Consider the following 20902-nt stretch of genomic DNA (forward strand, 5'->3'; position numbering starts at 1 on the left):
CCAGTCCAACCACCATCCGCATCGTTCGTTCCATCCAAGACGCAACCACAACCACTTGCGTCCTAGGTCGCTGCGCCAAAACCTGCGAGGCCGTAGAGTCTTTGCTTCGCTTGTGTTGCTTGGGCGTGGGCCAAGGCCATTTAGCCAGTCGTCCCAGCGGTGCAAGCCCTGCGAATCACTCACATCACACTCTCTCCGCTCCCATGGACAAGATGCGTCGGTAGAGTCCCGAATCATCGAAGAATCTGCTTCCGTTTCGTACGAGTCTCTCTAGCCTCACCTGCTTCGGTGGTCGGCGCTCTCGTCATACACTCCACGACTTCGAGCTTGCATCTGCAAGTGCCTCGGTCATCATGTCCTTCAGCTGGAAAGGTCTTTTGGGCGTCAATCAGTCCTCCGCCCCGTCCTCCACCACTTCTGCACCGAGCGCTCCAGGCTCACACCAAGCCTCGGCATCCCCAGCGAGCCATGCCTTGCCCATCGGAACGCCCGGCTCTTCCATCGGCGGCAGCGTCGCGTCCCCAACTTCGGCCGGCTCATCCGCCATGAGCCCGCCATCAGCGCGTGCTCCCCTCAACTCCAATCCCTTCGCCGCAACACAGCCAGCCGTGCCGGCCGTGCCATTGTTCGGAGGCATGATTCCCTCGTCCAACTCTTTCCACAGCACCAGCTACATCCCTTCCTCCTCGGCAACCACCCAGTCTTCCGTCATCTCTCGCAAGCCCTCCGAGATTCCGGTCAACGCCGCCGAAGGTGGAGGCTATCTCCTCGGAATGGAAAACTTTGGCAACACTTGCTACGTCAACTCCATGCTCCAATCGCTCTACTTTTGCCGCCCCTTTCGCGACTCGGTCCTGAGTTACAACGTCGCTCACCGCGACCGCTCCGAATCCGATCCGGATCACCCAAGAAGCCATCATGACAGTGTCAACTCAGCAGTCCCAACACCTCTCAACTCAACATCCGAGCCCGCCGATGGAATTCCGCCAGCAGACACCCTCTTTGCTGCCCTTCGTGATCTGTTCGAGGTTATCCAGCAATCAGGCCATCAAAAGTCGCTCTCGTCGCCTACGAGACTCACAGCTCCCGGCTCTTTGCCACTCTCGAGCCCTATCACACCCTCTCCCCCGTCTCTAGGCTCTGCAGACCCACCGAATGTTGCAAGGAGGACATCCATCCTCGGTCGTCCCTCGACCGCAGGTGGCATCGCTGGCAGGGGTGGAGCCGGCAACCACATCGCAGCAAACCAAGCCGGCAGCACAGCTGCCGCCGCCGCCCAAGCGATTCCCATCGCGGCCAGCTCGTCCGCCGGCGCAGCTCCTCCTACTCTTTCCGTATCTACCAGCTCAACGGGCACGCTAGCCTTGGGCTTCCCTGCAGTGGATTCCAACGCGGTCAAGGCGTTCCTGGGCACCCTCAAACGCGAAAACGTGCTCTTCGACAGCACGATGCACCAGGACGCGCACGAAATGCTCAACTTTGTGCTCAACAAAGTCGGCGAAGACCTGATCGACGCCGACAAGGCGCGAACCAAGGTAAAGATGCAGAGCCGCAATCCCTACCTCAACGCCAGATCCGAGTCGGACAAGACTGTCGATGCGCATCGCAGAAACAACGTCATGGAAGTGGGGCCGAGCGGAAAGACGTGCGTGCATCGGCTCTTTGAAGGCGTTCTGACCAACGAGACCCGATGCCTGACGTGCGAGACCATCACTTCGCGCGACGAGTGCTTCCTCGACCTCTCGATCGACATCGAGCAGAACTCCTCCGTGACTTCGTGCCTGCGCCAGTTCTCCGCGTCCGAGATGCTCCGGTCGCGAAACAAGTTCTTCTGCGACTCCTGCTCGGGACTCCAAGAGGCGGAAAAGCGCATGAAGATCAAGAAGCTGCCCAACTTACTTGCGCTTCACCTCAAACGCTTCAAGTACGAAGAGACCGTCCAGCGCTACGTCAAGCTGGCCTACCGCGTCGTTTTCCCGCTCGAACTGAGGCTTTTCAACACCTCGGACGACGCAGAGGACCCCGACCGCCTCTACGAGCTTTGCGCCATCGTTGTGCATATCGGAGCTGGACCCCACCACGGCCACTACATCGCCGTCGTCAAGGTTGGCGATCGCTGGGTGCAATTCGACGATGATGTGGTGACGTACATCGACGAAGCTGAGATCGCTAAATACTACGGAGACCGACCCGGCCTTGGTAGTGCTTACGTGCTGTTCTATCAGGCAGTCGACCTCGACTTTGATGGACTCGGCCTCGTCGATCCGGCCATCCAAGCTTCGATCCAGCAGAAGATGGCCACGAACGGACGCACGAACGGCCGGGGTCGGGCCGGCTCAACGACCACGGAGCCGATGGATGCGCGCCAGCATGTCCCCTCGCCCGAGAGGGCGGGCGGCGCAGCGCTGCCGAATCGATCGCGGCTCGACTCGGTGACAGAGGGAAGCCCCCTGGTTGCTGGAGCTGCGGGTGGCTCGGCAGGCGCCGAAGCCGGTCAAGGCGCGAATGGCTGGTTCGGCTCGTTCCGCAACCGCGATAAACGCGCAGGCAGCCAGTCAAAGAGGAGGCCAAAGACGACCTCGTCCGTCGACCCGCTACCGGCCGGAACGGCCGGGTTACCCGCATCCGCAGCTTCGGCGGATCCAACCAAGCTCGGTCTGGGCGACGTTGAGGGAACGACGCCTGACAATGCCTCGGTCTCGACTCACTCGACGAGCGCCAACGAGGGCGCTCCTCGAGGCATCACGACTGCATCTGCTTCCATCACGCCGTCGACGGAACTCACTGGATCTGCGATTCTGCCTGGCTCACAAGCCGCTGATCACGAGGCCGATGCTTCGCCTGCGCGTCACGGCCCGATGACGACGACGCCTGCCTCTGAAGTGCTGTCAAGTCGAGGCACGACCGAGTCGCCCAGCGAGTCAAAGTACAGCCGGATGATCGGGAACCAGGCGGATGCCGCCGCGAATCGCGAGGCGAGAGAGCATAACTTGATGCGGGGCATCATGAATCGTAGGGCTCGAGCTGCGTCGGAAGGCTTCCCATCCCCAGGTGTACTCTCCGAGGCTGCTTGGGGCACGAAAGGCCCTTTGCCGTCGCCTGGTCAGCCTATGCTGGGCGGTGGCTTGGTCGCGGATCCCGAGGAGGCCACGCACGCTGGGCACGCTGCGCACACGGTGGTAACACCCTCTGCCATTGACTCGGGACCCAGTCCTGCTTCGACGATCCCTATCGCTTCGCAGCAGCGGGAAGGACCGTCTGGACCTTCCTTTGCGCCGCTGGAGAGACTGCTGTCGAAAAAAGACGCCAAGACAAGGAATGCGCGGAGGGCATCCTCGGGCTACACTCCAATGTCGCCCGGGACGGAAAAGAAGGAAGGGATGCTGTCGAATCTGTTCTCGTCGAGCTCGTCAGCCTCGTCCGCGGCTCAGTCGAAACGCAACTCGATGCAGCAGATGCCAGCAGGCTCGCCGTCGGAAGGCGGGGCTGCAACGGGAGATGGGCTGCCGCCCTCGCGTAAACCCAGCATAACGACTCGAACGATCAGCAAGACGTTCGGATTCGGTCGGAAGCAGACCTGAAGCCAGGAATATCGGCAGTGACGGGTACCTGCAGAAACGATGAGCCATGTTGGCACATCGAAAGGTCCCATGCGGACGGGTCATCGCGTTGACCTTGCACAACAAAATGGAATGCACGTGCTGTTTATGGTACAATAGACACAGCTGCCTTCGCCACCACCACCGCTCAAGGAGCGCGACGAAGTCTTGTGCAAGCCGAGCGCTTGGTAGGGTGAGAGGATGATGTGTTTGGCTGAGGAGGCAGACCATGCACTATGAATCATCTGTGCTCGCCAGCGCGAAAGAAATGACCTCTCTGACAATCAAGTCCGGAGGAAAGCAGGGTCCAAACTCGGGCATGACTTCCGGGGGGAAATGGACTTTTCTTTCTCTCAAATTGGAGCCCCGCCTCGGCCATGCAGATTGTAGGTTTGAGGCCATGCAATCCAGCACAAGCCTTGCACAGAGTGGTGTGAGGGATTGCAGTATCGATCGCGGACAATTTGGCGGAGGGACGGCGGAGGGACGGCGGAGGGACGCGTCGGAATCGATAGCCGCGTGCGTGTGTGTGCGTGTGTTGATGTGTTGTAGTCGCCGAGCTGTACCACCGTTGCCGAGCGCTCGATCGCTACCGCCCTCCTCAGCGCGTGGGCGGCTGCAGCACGCGACCACAGTGACCGACCTTCGCCACGTGTCTGCGAAGGAACGGACCATCAATTCCACACCCCGCTGTGGCTGGCTCGCAAAGGCTCCGCTGCGGTGCTTAGCGTCCGCACCACTAGACCTGTCAAGCCTGCAGAGGCATGCAGTGGTCTGCATCACTCGTGCAACTGCAGATGCACCCGAGCACTTGATTCCTATCAGCAGCATCGATGGCGCCAAGCGCCTCGACTCAACGCCATCGCAAACCTATGTGGCTGGCGGACCTCTTGATCTTGTCCGATCGCCGCCTCGGCTCGCAAAAGTTTCGCGTTCCTGAGACTGACAGCGGGCAATGCGAGGGTATTTTGTGGCTGTCGTGCCTTTGGATGTGCTGTTGCTCCCAACGCTGGCCCCTGGCTTGCCTGTTGCTCCATTCCTCCTGCACCGAGTCTGGGGCTCTCTGTCCACCCCGCACTCTACGCACTCCGGTGAACCCTCTCTTGGCGAATGGTATATAGATGTGTCTACCACGGACACGCTTGAGCCCCCTCCGACACCTTCTTCTCCTCGATCTCCCTGTTCGCGCATCTTTGTTGGTATTGTCGTCGAAGCGCCATCTGCTGGCCTGCGATCGGCTTTCACGATGCGTTCCGCACCTATCTTCCAGCCTGCGCTGGGCTCTTTCCGCTCCGTCTCTCTAGACCAAGTCTGCGGCGATGGTCTCAACTTCGCTGCACAATACCCCGTGGACGAGTATGTGGCCTCGCTAGCTAATGGCGCTGCTCGTCTGGAGCTGTGGACGAATCTGCCAGTATCGCAGAACAGCTCCGAGTCTACTTCGCGACCCGTCGCGTGGAACGCGTATCCTCTCCTTCCCGTCCGGGCCGCCTTGGATCGTGCGACGGGCTACTCGTTTGCCGCCCGCGTGCAATGCCTCCCCGCCGCAAGCGAGGGTGTGTTCAACTTCACCTATCGAATCGTACATCTGGACGGTCAGATTGACTGGCTCGGCTCGCCCTCCACCGACGGTCGCATTCGTCTGCCCTCCTCCGATACTTTTCCTCCGGCCATTCGACAGCTCGTGCTGCCTCACCGTGGCACCCGGCTCGAACTCAGCGCTTTCCAGGAGCACGACCACTCCGTCGAGCTAGCCACTCTTACACCCGGTCGCAGCGCTTCTGCGACGAGTCTCTCTTTCGACATTGATGCGAGCGATGTTCAGTCGGGCCTGGTAATCGAGCGCACCAAATCGACATGGTGTACATCCAGGCGCTTTCAATCTCTGCACGAAGTCTCTCCCGACTTTGCAGCAGGCCTGTTGGTGCTCGAGCTCAACAAGGCGGCCGCGGGCGAGGTGCTTGTCCTGATGCCCGTCTTTGACGACACCGTGCTGCCGCCTAGATTCGTCCGCTCTTCAAGCAGCAACAACAAGGCCACCTTTCAGATCGAGGTCGCTTCGCCGCATGTCCAAGTCAAGGTCGCGCTCGCGCTCGGTGCCTCTACGCAGCTGGAAAGTACCATCAAAGCGTGTCGCTCCCACGCGGCGAGGCTGCTGAGAACCTGCGGGTATGAGCCTCTCGGCCTGCCTTGGTCTGCTGCCAAGGCCCTCGACGTCGAAGCGCCTCTCGCAGCAAGTATTGACGTGGTCTCTGCGGACACGAAGATTTATTCGGAGCCCGAGTGCGTCGACATCTCCTTTTACTCGGATTCGACTGCCGTCGAGGGCACGATCACCACCCAGGGCATGGAAGATTCCCAACTCCTGTCCACAGACGACACGCAAAGTATCAGCGACTCGGACGATGCCTCGACGATCCACGAGGACCGCACCATTCTCGCGGACAGCCCGCCAGGCTCCGGACAGCCCAAGGCGGGTCTTGGCTTTTGCACCTGGGAGGCGATGCAGAACCACGAACGTCGTCCGTACCTCTCGGAGGTCGTGGCTGCGCTCGAGGCTGCCGAGAAGAGGACTGGACCTGGCTTCATCACCTCTCTGCTCATCGATGACGGCTGGCAGGACGTGCTGCACGCGCAAGACCATCGAGGTCGGCTGAGCAGCTTCGATATGGACCCGACGATGCTGGACGTGGGCGATGCCGTGCATCCTCAAGATGGCAGCCAGCCCGTTCTGGTATCGTACGTCGGCTACATTCGAGACCGATTTCCGTCGATTCGTTCCGTGGGATGCTGGATGACGTTGGCGGGATATTGGGACGGCATCAATCCCGATGGAAGCATTGCATCAAGTCTGAGTTCGCCGCTCAGGTCCATGTGTATCCAGGACCCTTATCGCCACGCCGATCGGAAATGGTGGGTGCCCGCCACCGAGCTCGATATGCACCTGTTCTGGGACAAAGCCTTCCACTCGCTCCGCTCCAGCGGCATCGACTATGTCAAGATCGATGCCCAGGCCGAGTGGGAGTGGGCGCAAGCTCCGACCGAGCCGCTCACCAAAGGAAGCAACGCCATCATGCCAGGTGGCGGAAAGCTTGGCAAAGCCATGTTCGAAGCCATGGAGGGCGCAGCTGCACGCTACTTTGGTTCGGGCGGAGTGATTCACTCGATGGCCTTCACGCCCGCACTGACGAATACCGCGAGGACGCTGCACGGCCAAGGCATGACCATCCGATGCACCGATGACTTCTTCCCCAACATTCCCGATGCGCACCGACATCACCTGGCGCACAACGTGTACAACGCGCTCCTGCTTCCAGAGCACGTATGCGATGCAGACATGCTGGCTCACTGCCACATCGAGGCTGCCTCTCGGCAGGACTTCACAGGATACCACGCTTCCTTCCGAGCCTTTACGGATGCCAAGCTGTGGGTTTCAGACCGAGCAGATGCGCCGACGAGCGCGTCCATGCGCGCGCTGGCGGCTCCAGCCAAGCTGAGCTGCCAGAGCGAGCGAGTCCGGGTGCAGGAGAAAGGCCATCTTCTCTCCAACGCCGCTTTTGAAGATCTCATCGGCGACGGCGCAGGACCTGCGCTCAAGCTCGGCGTCTGGCACGAGACCACCAAGAGCGCCACATTGGGACTGTGGAACCTGCGAGGTGCGGGCGCATCGACGTTCGACGCGCTCAACGTTGGGCAACTCTTGCAGATGCCTGAACAGCGAGTGGCGGTGCGAAGCTTTCGATCAGGCAAAATCTGGTTACTGTCCGGACAATTCTCAGAAGAGAACAGCGGTCTGCTTGGCACGACACTCGAGGCAGGATCGTGGGAGGTGCTGACGGTGGCGCCCGTGCAGATGGTTCCGTCGACAGGCGTCGGCGTGGCGATGCTCGGCTCCAAGATGCACTTCATGACTCCAGAAGGTATCAGTCTGGTTACCATTTCGGCGAGCAGCTCGATGGATGACGGGCTGAAGAAGCGCCGCTCGTCGGTCTCTCGTCGACCTTCTCACCAGCGTCGTCATTCCACACGCTCTGTCAGCACGTGTGACGACAGCGCCAGCGAGACATCGCTCATTGCGCAGTCCGCGACTGACAGGCTTGTGCCGGAGGTCCCGTCAGACTCGCGAGCGGTGCTCTTGTCACTCGCGGTGATCAACGGATTCTTTGCCCTGATGCAAGGCGCTGTCACTGGCGCCACAGGAAGCCCTCGCGCTGTTGCAGGCCGACCGAGACCGAAGATCAAGCGAGGCCGAGTCGACGTGGTGGACACAATGCTCGGGCTGATCGATCAGCTGCAGACGCTTGTGGTGTTTGGCGTGCTAATCCTCGCGTCTTGGACGTTCATCCTCCCGACGGAGCGGAAGGGCGGTGCTGCTAAGTCGTGGTTGCCGTGGAGGAACAGCCAAGGCAGCGACCAGCGCGTGGACGACAACGAACTTAAGCGCGTACGTCTGAGTCCGCACGATGCGGTGACGACGCTGAAACGCTGTCTCACCTCCCGCACCATGGCTCCGCTTCGCGAGATGCCCGTCGCAATCACCGAACCCAAACTCACGCCCGCGAGTCCACGACCGCCATCGTCACGCAGGACTTCGAGACAGTCGAGCTCGGACGTGGTCTTCTCGTGCTTGGTTGACGCGGCGACCACAATCGGCTTCCTCGTGCTATGCGAGGGCAAAGACAAGATCAAAGAGTGCACGATCGATCGCATCAGGTACGACTGCACCGCGACGCCATGGATCTCGATCAGCCCGGTCGACCTTGAGGAAGGATCCGAATCGTGGAGTGACAAACACAGCGCCTGGAGGGTCGATGTTGACATGGAGGCATGGACGGAGCATCAGGACGTGACGTACGTTCAGACTATCGCTGCACCGGTCCGTGTTGCGCTCCGCATTGCAGCCACCGTGTAGAGTACGAAATGAAGTCTTGCCCGCAATGCATCTTCGCTTGACTGTGCGCACTTGTGAGCTGCCGCTACCTCATCACTGAGTGGGTTGAATCAGCTGAACGAGGCCCGAGCGTGGGTTCATCTCCGCACAATTGCGGTTGCCGCTCAGGCCTTCCATGCGGGTCCCGCAGCGGGCGTGTGCAGCTGCAGCTGTCACTTTGCGCTTCCAATTTCCGCACCTTGTCATCCGTCATGATCATCATGGTCTCGTCACCTCAAGCGCTCAATTCAAATCCGTTGCAAAAGAATCGATTGCGTGTGCTCTAGTAGGGGTATCTGAAGGTCGTACGCTGCTTGTCTGTGAGATCCGTGAGGTCCTCGTGGTCGTCTTGTGCGCCTGCCTCGGCCTCGGTAGGTTTGGCGAGCAGACCGTTCTGCTTGTTCCACAAGTAGTGGACGGAACCGATGGCGGTCAAGCACACGGCTGCCGCTCCGAACATGGCGATGAGCGTGATCTTGGCAGGCACGTAGTCTGGTGCATCCTTGGCTCGGTAGGTCTGGGGACCCACGAGGTTGCCCACCGAGTATCCGACTTGGAGAACGGTGTTGAAGACGATCCTCTTGGACGTTCCGGACACGCTGGAACTGAGCCAGCTGTAAAAGAAAGGGCTAGCGACGGGGTAGCAATACACGATCACATAGCCGGTAAAGCGAGCGGCCTTGGCATGAGCCGGGATAGCGATCATCATGGTGCCTCCGACGACGGCGAGCATGTACATGAGGACACCGGGGATGACACGGGTGCCAGTGGCGAAGGCGAGCCAAGCGCCGAAGTAAACTGCGACGACCTCCAACGCGCCTGGTGCCATGCCGAGAAGCGCTGTAGTCTTGGAGTTGTAGCCGAATTGCTTGATGATCTCGGAGCCAAAGTTGGAGACACCACCGTTAGCGACGTTGGCGGTGAAAACGACCAGGAAAAAGAGGTAGATACGTGGGTCGAGCACGGCTTCCTTGAGCTGGTCCCACTTCCACTTGGAGTCGTGGATACCGGACTTGTTCTGCTTAATGCGGTGCACGGCCACCTGGCGCTCGCGCTCGTTGAGGTATCGGATCGTAGCGGGCGAGTCGGGCATGAAGAACCACACCACGATACCGAATGCCAGTGCGACGCCGGCCAGGATCAGGTACATCTGCTGCCACACCTTGAGCTTGGAGGGCTTCTGCACCTGGAGAGCGTACGAAATGCCTCCGCCGAGGATCTGTGCCCAACCGTTGTTGGCGAACCAGATCGAAGTGCGTGTGACCTGCTCCTGCTGGGTGTAGAATCGACCAGTGAGGAGAATGTTGGCCGTTGTGAGGGACCCTTCAAATACACCGAGGAAGAAGCGTGCTGCCAAGAGCTGGCCATAGTTCTTGCAAGCTGCGTGTGCGCCGAGCGAGATGGCCCAGAGGACGATGCAGATGGCGACGTAACGCGGGAGGCGCATCTTTTGGAGGAAGAATCCGTGGATGGGGGTGGCGACGAGGTAGCCGACGTAGAAGAAGGAGCCGAGCCACGAGTACTCCTGCCCCTTGAGATTGGTGTCCTTCTTGAGGCCAAGGAGCGAGGCATAGTTGAGCGAAGTCTTGTCGAGGAATTGCAGCAGGACCGCGACGCACAGGAGGGGCATGATGACGAGATCGATCTTGCGCAGCACTTGTTTGAGCTCTTCCGGAGTGATGGTCGAAGCATCGATGTCGAGCGCCTGCGCCTTGGCGTTCTCGCCGTCGGCGGACGAGACGTAGGGCGTCGAGCTGACTTCGCCGACGTATGCATCGAGCTTGGCGTCGTCCGCCGCCTCGACCGAGGGGGACTTCGAGATCTGCATGGTGGCGACTGGTCGTTGGAGGGATGGACAGGCTTGACGGTCTTCTGAACGATCGCTACAAGACGCTGACTTATATGTGGTGGACACGACGCTAGACTACGCTGCCGCAAGACCACGAGCTTTGGTCCCTGCATAGCGAAGCACGCGTTAGAGTGGACACCATGCGGAGAGATCCATGCGTGATTTCGATAGGCTCGCCTGCATCCAATGAGCTAGTGCCGTTGGGCATCTGTGGCCGCCCCGAGCTCGCTTGACAGTTCTTCTTGTCTTATCTTTTGCGTCCCCCGTGCCGCGTGGGAGGCGAAGGAGAGGTGGCGGCGAATTCGCACACTACTGCGTCGGCGAATTCGGAGGGCGAATTAGGGGCCGTACCGCAGGCTGTCATCGGCTTTAGGACCAAAGATGCCACTCAAATCCATCAGCGACCAAATCCACCGCCACCTCCCTCCCTGGCAAAGCGGCTCAAGACAGACCCGCTCTGCTGAGCAATTCGCCTTCTTCGAAGCTTTTCTGCGTTTCGCGTGGCGTCCTTCCTAAAACCCATACAGACACGAAGGCACTCTATTGCGGCCCTTTCTGGATCCACCGCTGCTCTGCGGCCGACAGATCCACTTGTTCGGAACGGCTGCCGATAAGCTCGTCCGACTTTGGCGCAGTGACCGGTGTGATTTCGGTCAAGTTGCAAAGTCGGACCCTCGTTGGAAGGTTTCGAAGGTGCAAACGTCCGATGCAACCGTCCTCCTTATCTCGGCTGGGCCATGATAACAAACTGCCTCGGCAGGCCGGTGGGCCAATCAGAGTTGTGCCGGGGCGGAAAGTCGGGCGAGCCGAGATAATTGCAAATCTAACAGATACCGGCTTTTGCCGTGAATAGCCTAGCCTCCCTCTTCTATCTCGCAGGCCGGTTTGGGTGGGCAAGCATTGCTGATTCCGCCGATGGGGGTCATGATGCAGATAGGTTCGCAGGCTCTATCTACGATCAGTCCCTGCATGAGCTTGCAGACTGAAGCGCAAATGTTTGTGGGTATAGTTCATTCATCAGGAACGAGCGACGGCGTGCGAGGAAGCGCACGTTTCGTGAACGGTTGGAGGCAGAAAGGCCGGTACAAATACAAGGGCGTAGGCCATGCATCTTCGTCTGTCTGACGAGCTGACATAGCGAGTCGGGTGGGAGAGGGGCTGATGAACGAAGCCGAGGATGGTGCAACCGATGCTGGGCGACGAACAAGTCGAATCGTTGGGGTTTACTCGAGTGAGCTCTTTCCTTGCACGTCTTCGGCATGAGCGTCCATGTTGTACAGGTTGAATGCTGCATTGCGACGGTACTGTTCGAAGCGATGGGAGAAGGGGACGAGCAGGAAAAGGTCAGCGATGCCGCTCTCACCGACGGATGTGCATGTGCGACCACGACTTACGGCTTCCGAAAGATCCGACACGATGATGACGGCCTGGTTGTGGTTGTTGATCTCGACTACGGATCGGTCGAGCTCCTGCAGCGCTTCGTTGAGGCGGTGAACGCTCTTGGTGATTCGCTCCAGAAGCAGCGATTGCCTCTCCTCCTGCAATGGCGCATCCACATTTCACATCTCGTCAGCTCGGCTTCGCGGTGTAGTCCTCCTTTCTGGCGCGTTGAACTCACGTGTGGATTCTCCATGATGCGATCTGGTGATTATGACGGTGGTGATATGGTGGTCGTGATCATCGTATCTGTCGCGATTCAAATTGTGTTGGCTGGCTGTGTAACTTTTCCCGCTGCGGAGGTGTTGCTCTCGGCGCAACAACGCCAGCCGAGACGCGCGCGCGTCTCTGTCCGCTCCCTCAGTTGCTGCTCTGTCGTGTTGAGCTACTCGTGCGACAATCCACGTGATGATTTGTCGTGACAGTCTAACATTTTTGAATTTCGGCGTTCTCAAGTCAAGTGGGAAGCCGACCTTTTCGAGCTGGCCGCGTAAGAGAACGTCGACGTGGAGCGAGCGAAACGAATCCGAGAACAGCCAGGAGGAAGAGAGGCAGGCTGGCCGGGGGCCAATCAAGCCTAGCTAGAAAGGCTGCGAGCGGTGTGTGGTGGTGGAGCCCGCACAGGAAGATCTTCTCGCTGGAAGTGCGCGTCAGCCACCCCACGCCGAAATCAGGTTGGCTTGCGGCACAGACCCCTTGTCCTTCCTCCCTCTCGGCCATCACTGCACAGCACGGTCATCGCCAACAGACTTCCACGCTCCCTCAGGCGTCGATCTCTTCGTGCCAAGCTCGGACGCTTGCACGCAACGCACATTGACACAGGCCTCGCTGCTGCTGCCGTCACCGCTACTGCTGCTGCCGGAAAGCACCGGTCGCCGCAGTCGTAGCACAGCTTCGCCCAGCATGAAGCTTGCGATCCAGTCCCCAGAGATCGCCAGCATCTCGCTGCACAAGCGCATTCCAACCCACCTCCACCTCTACGTGATCCCCTTCCTCTCACTCTACCCCATCTGGGCGTATGCCTACTTTGTCAAGTACGACGAGTGGGTCAGGTCCGAGGAGTGGACCTTCGTCTTCACCGTCCTTCTCATCTCCGGCCACGCACTCAGCTTCCTCATCACCAAGTGGAGCATCGCCGCCAGGGCGCTCACCACCTGCGTCTCCGCCAAGGGTCTCGAAGATGCCCAGCTCGTCCGCATCCACCCTTTGCCCCACAAGGGCGAGGGTGCCATCGTCTCTCTTGACCGCGTAGAGCGCTCCAACCTGCCCATCGAGATCTCCTTCACTTACCAAGCCGATAAATACATCCTCGCGACCCCAGACCCGTCCGCGGCCCCGACCGACATCTTTGTCTCGCCGCTCATCGATGTTCCCACCTTCCGTCGCCTCCCTTACCCCGCTGACTCCAAGCCGCCCCTCTCCAAGTTTCAGTCCAACCGCGGCTTCAAGACCGAGAAGGACGTCGAGCTGGCTCTCGGCACCTTTGGCAAGAACGAGCTCGACATTCCCAAGCCCAAGTTCGTCGACCTCTTCCTCGAGCACGCCGTCGCACCCTTCTTCGTCTTCCAGGTCTTCTGCGTCGGTCTGTGGATGCTCGACGAGTACTGGTACTACTCGCTCTTCACGCTCTTCATGCTCATCGTCTTCGAGTGCACCGTCGTCTTCCAGCGTCTGCGCACCCTCAGCGAGTTCCGGACCATGTCGATCAAGCCGTACAACATCTGGGTCTACCGCGCCGGCAGGTGGGCCGAGATGCAGACCTCTGACCTCCTTCCTGGCGACCTTGTCTCCATCGACCGATCCAAGGAGGACTCTGCCACTCCTTGCGACCTCTTGCTTGTAGCAGGCTCGACTATCGTCAACGAGGCCATGCTTTCCGGTGAGAGCACGCCGCTGCTCAAGGAGAACATCGAGCTGCGCGACGGCAAGGACATCCTTGACGTCAATGGCGCCGATCGCAACAATGTCGTCTTCGGTGGTACCAAGGTGCTCCAAACCACTGCACCCGAGGCTGACAGCAGCTACGCCAAGCTGCGTGCTCCGGACAACGGTGCGCTCGGCATCGTCCTCCGCACTGGATTCGGCACGTCTCAGGGTCAGCTCATCCGCCTCATGGTCTTCCAGAACGAATCGCGCGTCACGGCCAACAACCTCGAGAGCTTCGTCTTCATCGGTTTCCTGCTCATCTTTGCCATCGCCGCCAGTTGGTACGTGTGGGTGCGCGGAAACGAGATGGAACGCCCCAAGGGCAAGCTTCTACTCGATTGCGTGCTCATCATCACCTCGGTCGTGCCGCCCGAGCTGCCCATGGAGCTGTCCATGGCTGTCAACGCTTCGCTCATGGCTCTCGCCAAGCACGCTATCTTCTGCACCGAACCCTTCCGCATCCCCTACGCCGGCCGCGTCGACGTTTGCTGCTTCGACAAGACCGGTACCATCACTGGTGAAGACCTCGAGGTGCAAGGCGTAGTCAACTGCTCTCCCGGCGGTGACTCGCCGCTCATCCCGCTCAAGGAGGCTTCGGCCGAGACGACGCTGACGCTTGCCTCGGCTCACGCCCTGGTCCTGCTCGAGGACGGCCTCGTCGGTGACCCCATGGAGAAGACCACGCTCGAGGCCATGGACTGGAAGCTCAACAAGGGCGACCTGCTCACGCCTACGGACCCCAAGGCTGGCCCGCACCGATTTGGCGTTCAGGTCCGCCGCAGGTTCCAGTTCTCGTCGGCTCTCAAGCGCATGTCGACTATCAACCACGTGATTGACCAGTCGGGCAACCGCCGCGTGATGATCGCCGTCAAGGGTGCGCCCGAGACGCTCAAGACCATGTTCGCCCAGCTTCCTGCGCACTACGACGACACATACAAGGGCTTTACGCGACGTGGATCGCGTGTGCTTGCGCTCGGATACCGATTTGTCGACAACGTCTCGGCCAACGACACCAATGCCATCAACAACATGCAGCGTGACCAGGTCGAGGCCGGACTCAAGTTCGCCGGCTTCCTGGTCTTCCACTGCCCGCTCAAGCCCGATGCCGTCGAGTCGCTCAAGCAGCTCAACGACTCGTCGCACCGCTGCATCATGATTACGGGTGACAACCCGCTGACGGCCGTGCATGTGGCTACGCAGGTCGAGATTGTGGACCGTCAGACGCTCATCCTCGACGTGCGCGAGGGCGCGACTTCGGAGCAGGACCTCGTTTGGCGATCGGTCGACGAGTCGGTCGTGATCCCGGTCAAGGCATCGGACCCGATCGACACCAAGCTGTTCGACACGTACGACATCTGCATCACGGGCGTCGCCATGAAGCAGTACCAGGACAACGCGACGGCTTGGGACGCACTGGTGCAGAACACGTGGGTGTATGCACGTGTCTCGCCCTCGCAGAAGGAGTTCATCCTCAACTCGCTCAAGTCGCTTGGCTACATCACGCTTATGGCTGGTGACGGCACGAACGATGTCGGTGCGCTCAAGGCGGCCAACATCGGTGTGGCGCTGCTGGACGGTACGCCCGAGGACCTCGCCAAGATCGCCGAGCATCAGAGGATGGAGCGCATGAAGAAGGTGTACGAGTCGCAGCTGTCGCTAACGGCGAGGTTCGGTCAGCCGCCTCCTCCCGTCCCGCCCATGCTCAAGGAGAAGTTCCCGGATCTCGAAAAGGCTCGCGAGGATGCTCTGGCCAACATGAACAGTGCGCGTACTACGGACCGCGCGGCCAAGTTTGACCTGTCGACCATCACGGCGTCGATGGCGGATGCCGAGCTCGATGACGGTCCGCCGCAGATCAGGCTTGGAGATGCGTCGGTTGCGGCGCCGTTTACGTCGAAGCTGTCGCAGGTGGCTTCGGTGCTGGCGATCATCAGGCAGGGAAGGTGCACGTTGGTGGCGACGATCCAGATGTACAAGATCCTGGCGCTCAACTGTCTCATCCAGGCCTACTCGCTCTCGGTGCTGTATCTGGATGGTATCAAGTTTGGAGACTACCAGGTGACGATCTCGGGCATGTTGGCCTCGGTTTGTTTCCTGTGCATCTCGCGAGGGCAGCCGATCGACAAGCTTTCCAAGGAACGTCCTGTGGCCAACATCCTGAACGCCTACGTTTTTGGATCGATCCTTACGCAGACCGCGCTGCACATTGCGACCATGTACTACATCCAGCGTCTCAGTGTCGTGTTCGAGCAGCCGGAGGATGTGGTTGATCTCGAGGCCAAGTTCTCGCCTTCGCTCCTCAACACGGGCGTGTATCTGCTTGGACTCAGTCAGACGATTTCGACGTTTGCGGTCAACTACATCGGTCGACCTTGGCGCGAGAGCATCCGCGAAAACAAGTACCTTTACTACGGACTTGTTTCCGTGGGTGGTATTGCGATTGCGGGCGCCACCGAGTTCATGCCCGAACTCAACGAGTGGCTCCAGCTCGTCAAGATGCAACCTGCGTACCAGGTCCAACTCGTCGCTGCCATGGCCATCGACTTTGTGGGAAGCTACATCCTCGAGTCGTTCTGGAGCCTGTTTGCCGACGTCAAACCCAAGTCGCTCGTCACAAAGGGCCAGGAAAGGAGAGTCGAACGACGCAAGCAGGAACAAATCGCAAAGGCCATCGAGGCCCAATCGGCCGAACAAAAGAAAGACCTCTAGTGTTCTTCCCCATCCATTCCACAAGCTGTATATAGCCCTCTCGACCTCAATATCATTCGATCAGTCTAAACTCAAGTCCGTGGTGTGATTGCACCGATTGCGGAAATGAGCTTCCCCAGCCTCGTCCAGCGTCGCACAACTGTGAGAATCATTTTTTCGGCCATTTTCAAGGCCTTTTTTCCCTCAACCTTTTTTGAAGTCTTTCAATTTTTGGTGACTGTCCCTGGATTCTTGTCGCCCATGCACGGATGCTCAGCAGCTCGGCGCAACCCACGGCCACAGCCAGGAGCAAGATCATCAAAGGCGATGGCATTGAGACATCGAATCGAAACGCAAAGCTACAGCAATGATAAGGCGATCGAGAGATGATGGAGTGGCAGGCGGTCAACGCGGAAAGCCCGAACCAGCCTGCAAAGAAGCGGCTCGAGAGATCCCGTGGACAATGATTGCCTGACCGCTGCAGGGCATCCGGGAGTGGAAAAGCGGGAGATACAGGTGAAACGAAGTACATCGACACGAGAGGATGATGGGAGGGAGGTACTGGACCCCAGAGCCGTGCCCTTGCCGGAACGGGAAGGGCTAGCGGCTTCTGGGCGTCACTGCGGAGTCAAGTCCTCTTCGCAGCCAAGAGTGTTGCTTAAGCGTCCTCGGCGCGGGGCTCCTGGGAGATGGCACCGTAGCCGCCCGAAGCAGGCGTGCCGGCGGGGGCGCAGAGGCTTTCGGGAACGAGGACGTGGCCCTCGTCGGGAGTGGCAATGAGGAGCCAGGCGCCCCAGAGAGGCTTGGCAATAACGTCAAGGATGGCAAAGAAGAGGATCTCCTTGTCGGGGCTAAGCTTGCCGGTGCCCTCGCAAAGAGCGAAAGCGACGGGGTAGAGGGTCCAGACCACGACGAGGGCGAGCGAGATCTGGTTGTAGAGGCCGCCGACCTTGGGGCTGCGGAGGAAGGCGGTGGAGCGGCCCGAGGTGACGAGCTGGAAAAGGACCCAGGCGAAGGCAACGCACGAGAAGGTGAAGAAGCCCCATTTGCCGGTCTTGGTGGGGTGAACGCCAGCGATGACACCGGTGACGATCATGACCTCGTCAGCGAGAACGAGGACGATGATCTCGGCAACGGGCAGGCCAGCGAGGAGGGTGAGGTCGAAGAGAAGCAGCGGCGTGGTGAGGGCCCAGTCGAGGTCTGTCGAAGGAAAGGATTTCGCAGACAAGCCAAACAGAAAGCGGAAAGAGTCAGCAATCCGGTCGAACAGCTAGGGACACGGTGTTTCTTTGGCAATGGGGAAAAGAAGCCGCCGAAGCACGCGAGGACGCGCAGACTTACATCGAGCGTAGAAGAACTCGCGGGGCGCGCCGTGACGGTGTTCGCCAATGGTGGTGAGGGTCTTGCCGACGCCGGTGGCCATGGCAAAGTAGGAGAGAGCGGCGATAGCAGTGATGAAGAAGGTGGTGGTGTGCATCAGACGGTAGCGGTAGGAAGCGCGCTGGGACGAGATGAAGAAGAGCACGGAGAAGCCAGCCATGATGAAGAAGACGGCCCAGAGGTAAGTGTGACCCCACTGGGTGGACACGATGGGGTGCTCGAGGTGAGGGGGAATAGGGGGGATGGTGACATCGGGCTTCTTGAAGGCGTCAAGGACGCTGTCGTAGTAGAACGAGTTCATGGTGATGGCCAAGGTGGTGTCGATGCTTGGGGAAGTGCTTGATGTACTCCGCGAAGTTGGGAGGGGGACGGGCAGCGACGTTGGCGACGGCCGCGATATCAAGCAAGGATGATGGAGGATGGGGAAGAGGTGGCGACGGTCAGGCAGGGAGATGCGTGGCTAATATGGATGGGCGGCTGACTCTGATTGCTGCGGGCGACTGGGAGCGTGGGAATCGGTGGGGGCTCTCCGAATGAGCTCGGGTGAGGCAACGAGAGAATGTGACGGCTATGAACAGCGAGGGCACAACGGCTACGCCCAACGGCTGCAGACGAGGCCCAGGTGCAGCGGCTGCGGTTCGGATCAGTGCACGGACGGCTCAAGCGCTCAGCCAACGTTAGGCAATGCTGCAGCAGCCAGTGAGACGGTTGGCAGCCTGGATTTGGTGGAATGATGTGGACCGAAGATCGTGCAGAGTTCATGCGCAGCCCTCAAGCGAAACGGAGGGCGGTCTGCGACTATGGGCAGGCATTGTCGGCGAGGCCGAAGGGCCCAAGGGGGATGCGAGTCGAGCCGAGAGTCAGTTGACCTCTCTGTTCAGATCGAAGATGGCTCGGGCACCTGCTGTCTGGCGGCGGAGCAAGGCAACGCTCGATGAGTGGAGGTGGTCTGGGCGGGCCGCGAACGGGGCAGCTCCGATGCCAAAAATGAGCTGAGCTGGGACTTCGCCTGAGGTCAGCAAGGACGTCCCGCACGCTCCCATCGTTCGCCCTGTCTGGGCTCGGCCATGCTCCGTGCGCCTTTGACGGAAGAGGCGGGCACATCGGTGGATTCAGGCGCTGGGCCGCAGCTGCATCCATGCATCGCGCTCAGTTTTGTGACAGCTGCAATGCATCCGACGCGCATGCGCCCGCCCGTGCACCGCAAATATCTCACCCTTAGCTTGCCGCCATGGCTCGTCAGTCATCCGTCGACCATACTCTGATGTTCGCTTATAGGCGTGGTGTAGACCATGACAGCTCGTGGGCGCGGGGCAACATCTTGCGCACGCGCCGCCGTTCCTAGTAGCACGTTCTCGCTCCAAGCACTCGACGCTAGCAGTTGGTATCGACGCTTCACTGTCCACCTCGGTGACGGAAGGACGCCCGAAGCCAAAAAAAAGCAGAAAGAGAAGGGAGATGCAGGGTGACTTCATTTTTTGCATCCCGTACTTCTCGAATCGAGCTTGCTCCTGCCGAGCCTGTGGGGAACAGACCGCCTCCACGCGCCGACCTGTGCCTGCTTTACCTTGTCGATGCACGTCCAGTCACTCTACATGGACCGACTCGATCGCTTCCTTATCAGCGAGAGTGAGAGGAGGTCAACTTGGAAAGGGAGCTCAATTGCCAGTGACCGGTAACATTCCGATGGCATGCTTCAAACACGGCTGCTTGCTGGAGGACTGTCTCAGGTAGACAGTCGTGTCTGGTCTCGATGGCTCGGCTCGGTACGGTAGCACGGCGCTGCTCATTCCAAAGCTGAGGCAGGACGCCGTCATTTAGGCGCACATCGAGCTTGGCAACTTCAGCGGCCCTTTGAGCGGCCGTTGCGAGAGGGTCGGATGGATTTGACGCGCATCGATCGATGCGTCTGGAGCACGGTTATGCAGGGCCGTCCAGGCTCCACGCCCATCCATGGACCAGCCGAGCTCGAAGGGTTCCTGCCGCTCGCTCGCTCAGGGTGCACGCTCCCAAAATTCCAGAATCCTCGATCCGATGCTCTTTCGAAAGGATCCGCCAGACCAACCACAAGGGTCGTCGAAAAAAGCAAGAGATGTCAGATTGAAGAAAAATCCATTCTAATTTTCAAAAAATTCTGGTTCCGGTCAACTCGGGATTGCGGGACCCCACGTAACCGGTTGGTTGGGCACCGCTCCAAGCGAGCGAGAAGGAAAAATGCCGCAAGTCTCAAAAAGACGGGCTTGCACACCGCAGTGCGCTGAGGATCCATGTGGAGTCGAGCCGGACGCAACGTTCTGTGAAAGTCGAAAGGGGCTCGTCGTGCTACCGTCTTACCACCAACATCATCTGCTGTGACACACTTTCGCAACACCTAACTGCCTCGGCCCCTCTCGCACCATCCACTCTGGTCGTTGATCTGTCACGGTCTGCTTCACATTCGGCTGGACCACGCCTCTCCATACTCGATCGCCATGGCATCCAACACGGCGGCCAAGCGGCTGCTAAAGGAATACCAGACCACACAAAAGGAGCTTGGTCTCCTGCCCAACACGACGCGATCGTTACGCGCCAATCCTGACCTGCTCGAGCTGCGGCCGTGGGACGTGGAAGGCGAGGATCTCACCGAGTGGATCGCCACACTGCGCGGGCCGTCTTCGGGCAACTATGCGGGCGGCGTGTTTGAGCTCTCGATCCAAGTACCGCCCACCTATCCGACCAAGCCGCCGGTGATCAAGTTCCGCACGCGCATCTTCCACCCGAACATCGCATGGAAGGATGGCGAAATCTGCCTCGACGTACTCCAGTCCCAATGGACTCCCGCTTGGTCGCTCAGCTCGGCGTGTACTGCGATTCTGGCCTTGCTCGACGCACCTGAACCAGATAGCCCTCTCAACGTCGATGCTGCAACCCTGTATAGGACGCAGGACGAAAGAGCATACGCCAGCATGTGCAAGATGTACACCGCCATCTATGCAACTGCGCAAGACGACTAAGCATACCACCCCACCATCACACTCACTGTACTTTTATTGCATCAACAACCCCAAGCATTGCCCCACAATCATCTCCAACCCCCAAAGTTGACGATGCGAT

At 59.6% G+C, this 20902-nt stretch overlaps 6 protein-coding genes across 6 annotated transcripts; 3 read left to right on the forward strand and 3 right to left on the reverse strand.

The window, feature by feature from the left end:
- Positions 1-353: 353 nt before the first annotated feature.
- On the forward strand, positions 354-8511 carry PAN0_001c0492 (cysteine proteinase; the record flags this gene model as incomplete). The annotated part of the gene is made up of 6 exons (XM_014804107.1): positions 354-3564; positions 3720-3792; positions 3964-3985; positions 4152-4371; positions 4425-4562; positions 4652-8511. 6 exons carry the CDS (start codon positions 354-356, stop codon positions 8509-8511), a joined length of 7524 nt encoding a protein of 2507 aa, XP_014659593.1.
- Positions 8512-8812: 301 nt separating this feature from the next.
- Positions 8813-10357, reverse strand: PAN0_001d0493 (vitamin H transporter; the record flags this gene model as incomplete). The annotated part of the gene is made up of 1 exon (XM_014804108.1): positions 8813-10357. One exon carries the CDS (start codon positions 10355-10357, stop codon positions 8813-8815), a length of 1545 nt encoding a protein of 514 aa, XP_014659594.1.
- Positions 10358-11601: 1244 nt separating this feature from the next.
- On the reverse strand, positions 11602-12011 carry PAN0_001d0494 (DASH complex, subunit Dad4; the record flags this gene model as incomplete). The annotated part of the gene is made up of 3 exons (XM_014804109.1): positions 11602-11682; positions 11773-11916; positions 11997-12011. The coding sequence occupies 3 exons, from the start codon at positions 12009-12011 to the stop codon at positions 11602-11604; spliced, it is 240 nt and encodes a 79-aa protein (XP_014659595.1).
- Positions 12012-12718: 707 nt separating this feature from the next.
- PAN0_001c0495 (endoplasmic reticulum Ca-transporting P-type ATPase) lies at positions 12719-16450 on the forward strand (the record flags this gene model as incomplete). The annotated part of the gene is made up of 1 exon (XM_014804110.1): positions 12719-16450. The coding sequence occupies one exon, from the start codon at positions 12719-12721 to the stop codon at positions 16448-16450; it is 3732 nt and encodes a 1243-aa protein (XP_014659596.1).
- Positions 16451-17087: 637 nt separating this feature from the next.
- Positions 17088-18110, reverse strand: PAN0_001d0496 (opsin-1 protein; the record flags this gene model as incomplete). The annotated part of the gene is made up of 2 exons (XM_014804111.1): positions 17088-17629; positions 17771-18110. 2 exons carry the CDS (start codon positions 18108-18110, stop codon positions 17088-17090), a joined length of 882 nt encoding a protein of 293 aa, XP_014659597.1.
- Positions 18111-20280: 2170 nt separating this feature from the next.
- On the forward strand, positions 20281-20802 carry PAN0_001c0497 (ubiquitin-conjugating enzyme family protein; the record flags this gene model as incomplete). Its single annotated transcript, XM_014804112.1, has 1 exon — positions 20281-20802. One exon carries the CDS (start codon positions 20281-20283, stop codon positions 20800-20802), a length of 522 nt encoding a protein of 173 aa, XP_014659598.1.
- Positions 20803-20902: the final 100 nt, after the last annotated feature.

This window comes from Moesziomyces antarcticus (genome assembly GCF_000747765.1).
Source record: "Moesziomyces antarcticus DNA, scaffold: scaffold_v10001, strain JCM 10317, whole genome shotgun sequence".
In the NCBI taxonomy this organism is placed as follows: Eukaryota; Fungi; Basidiomycota; class Ustilaginomycetes; order Ustilaginales; family Ustilaginaceae; genus Moesziomyces; species Moesziomyces antarcticus.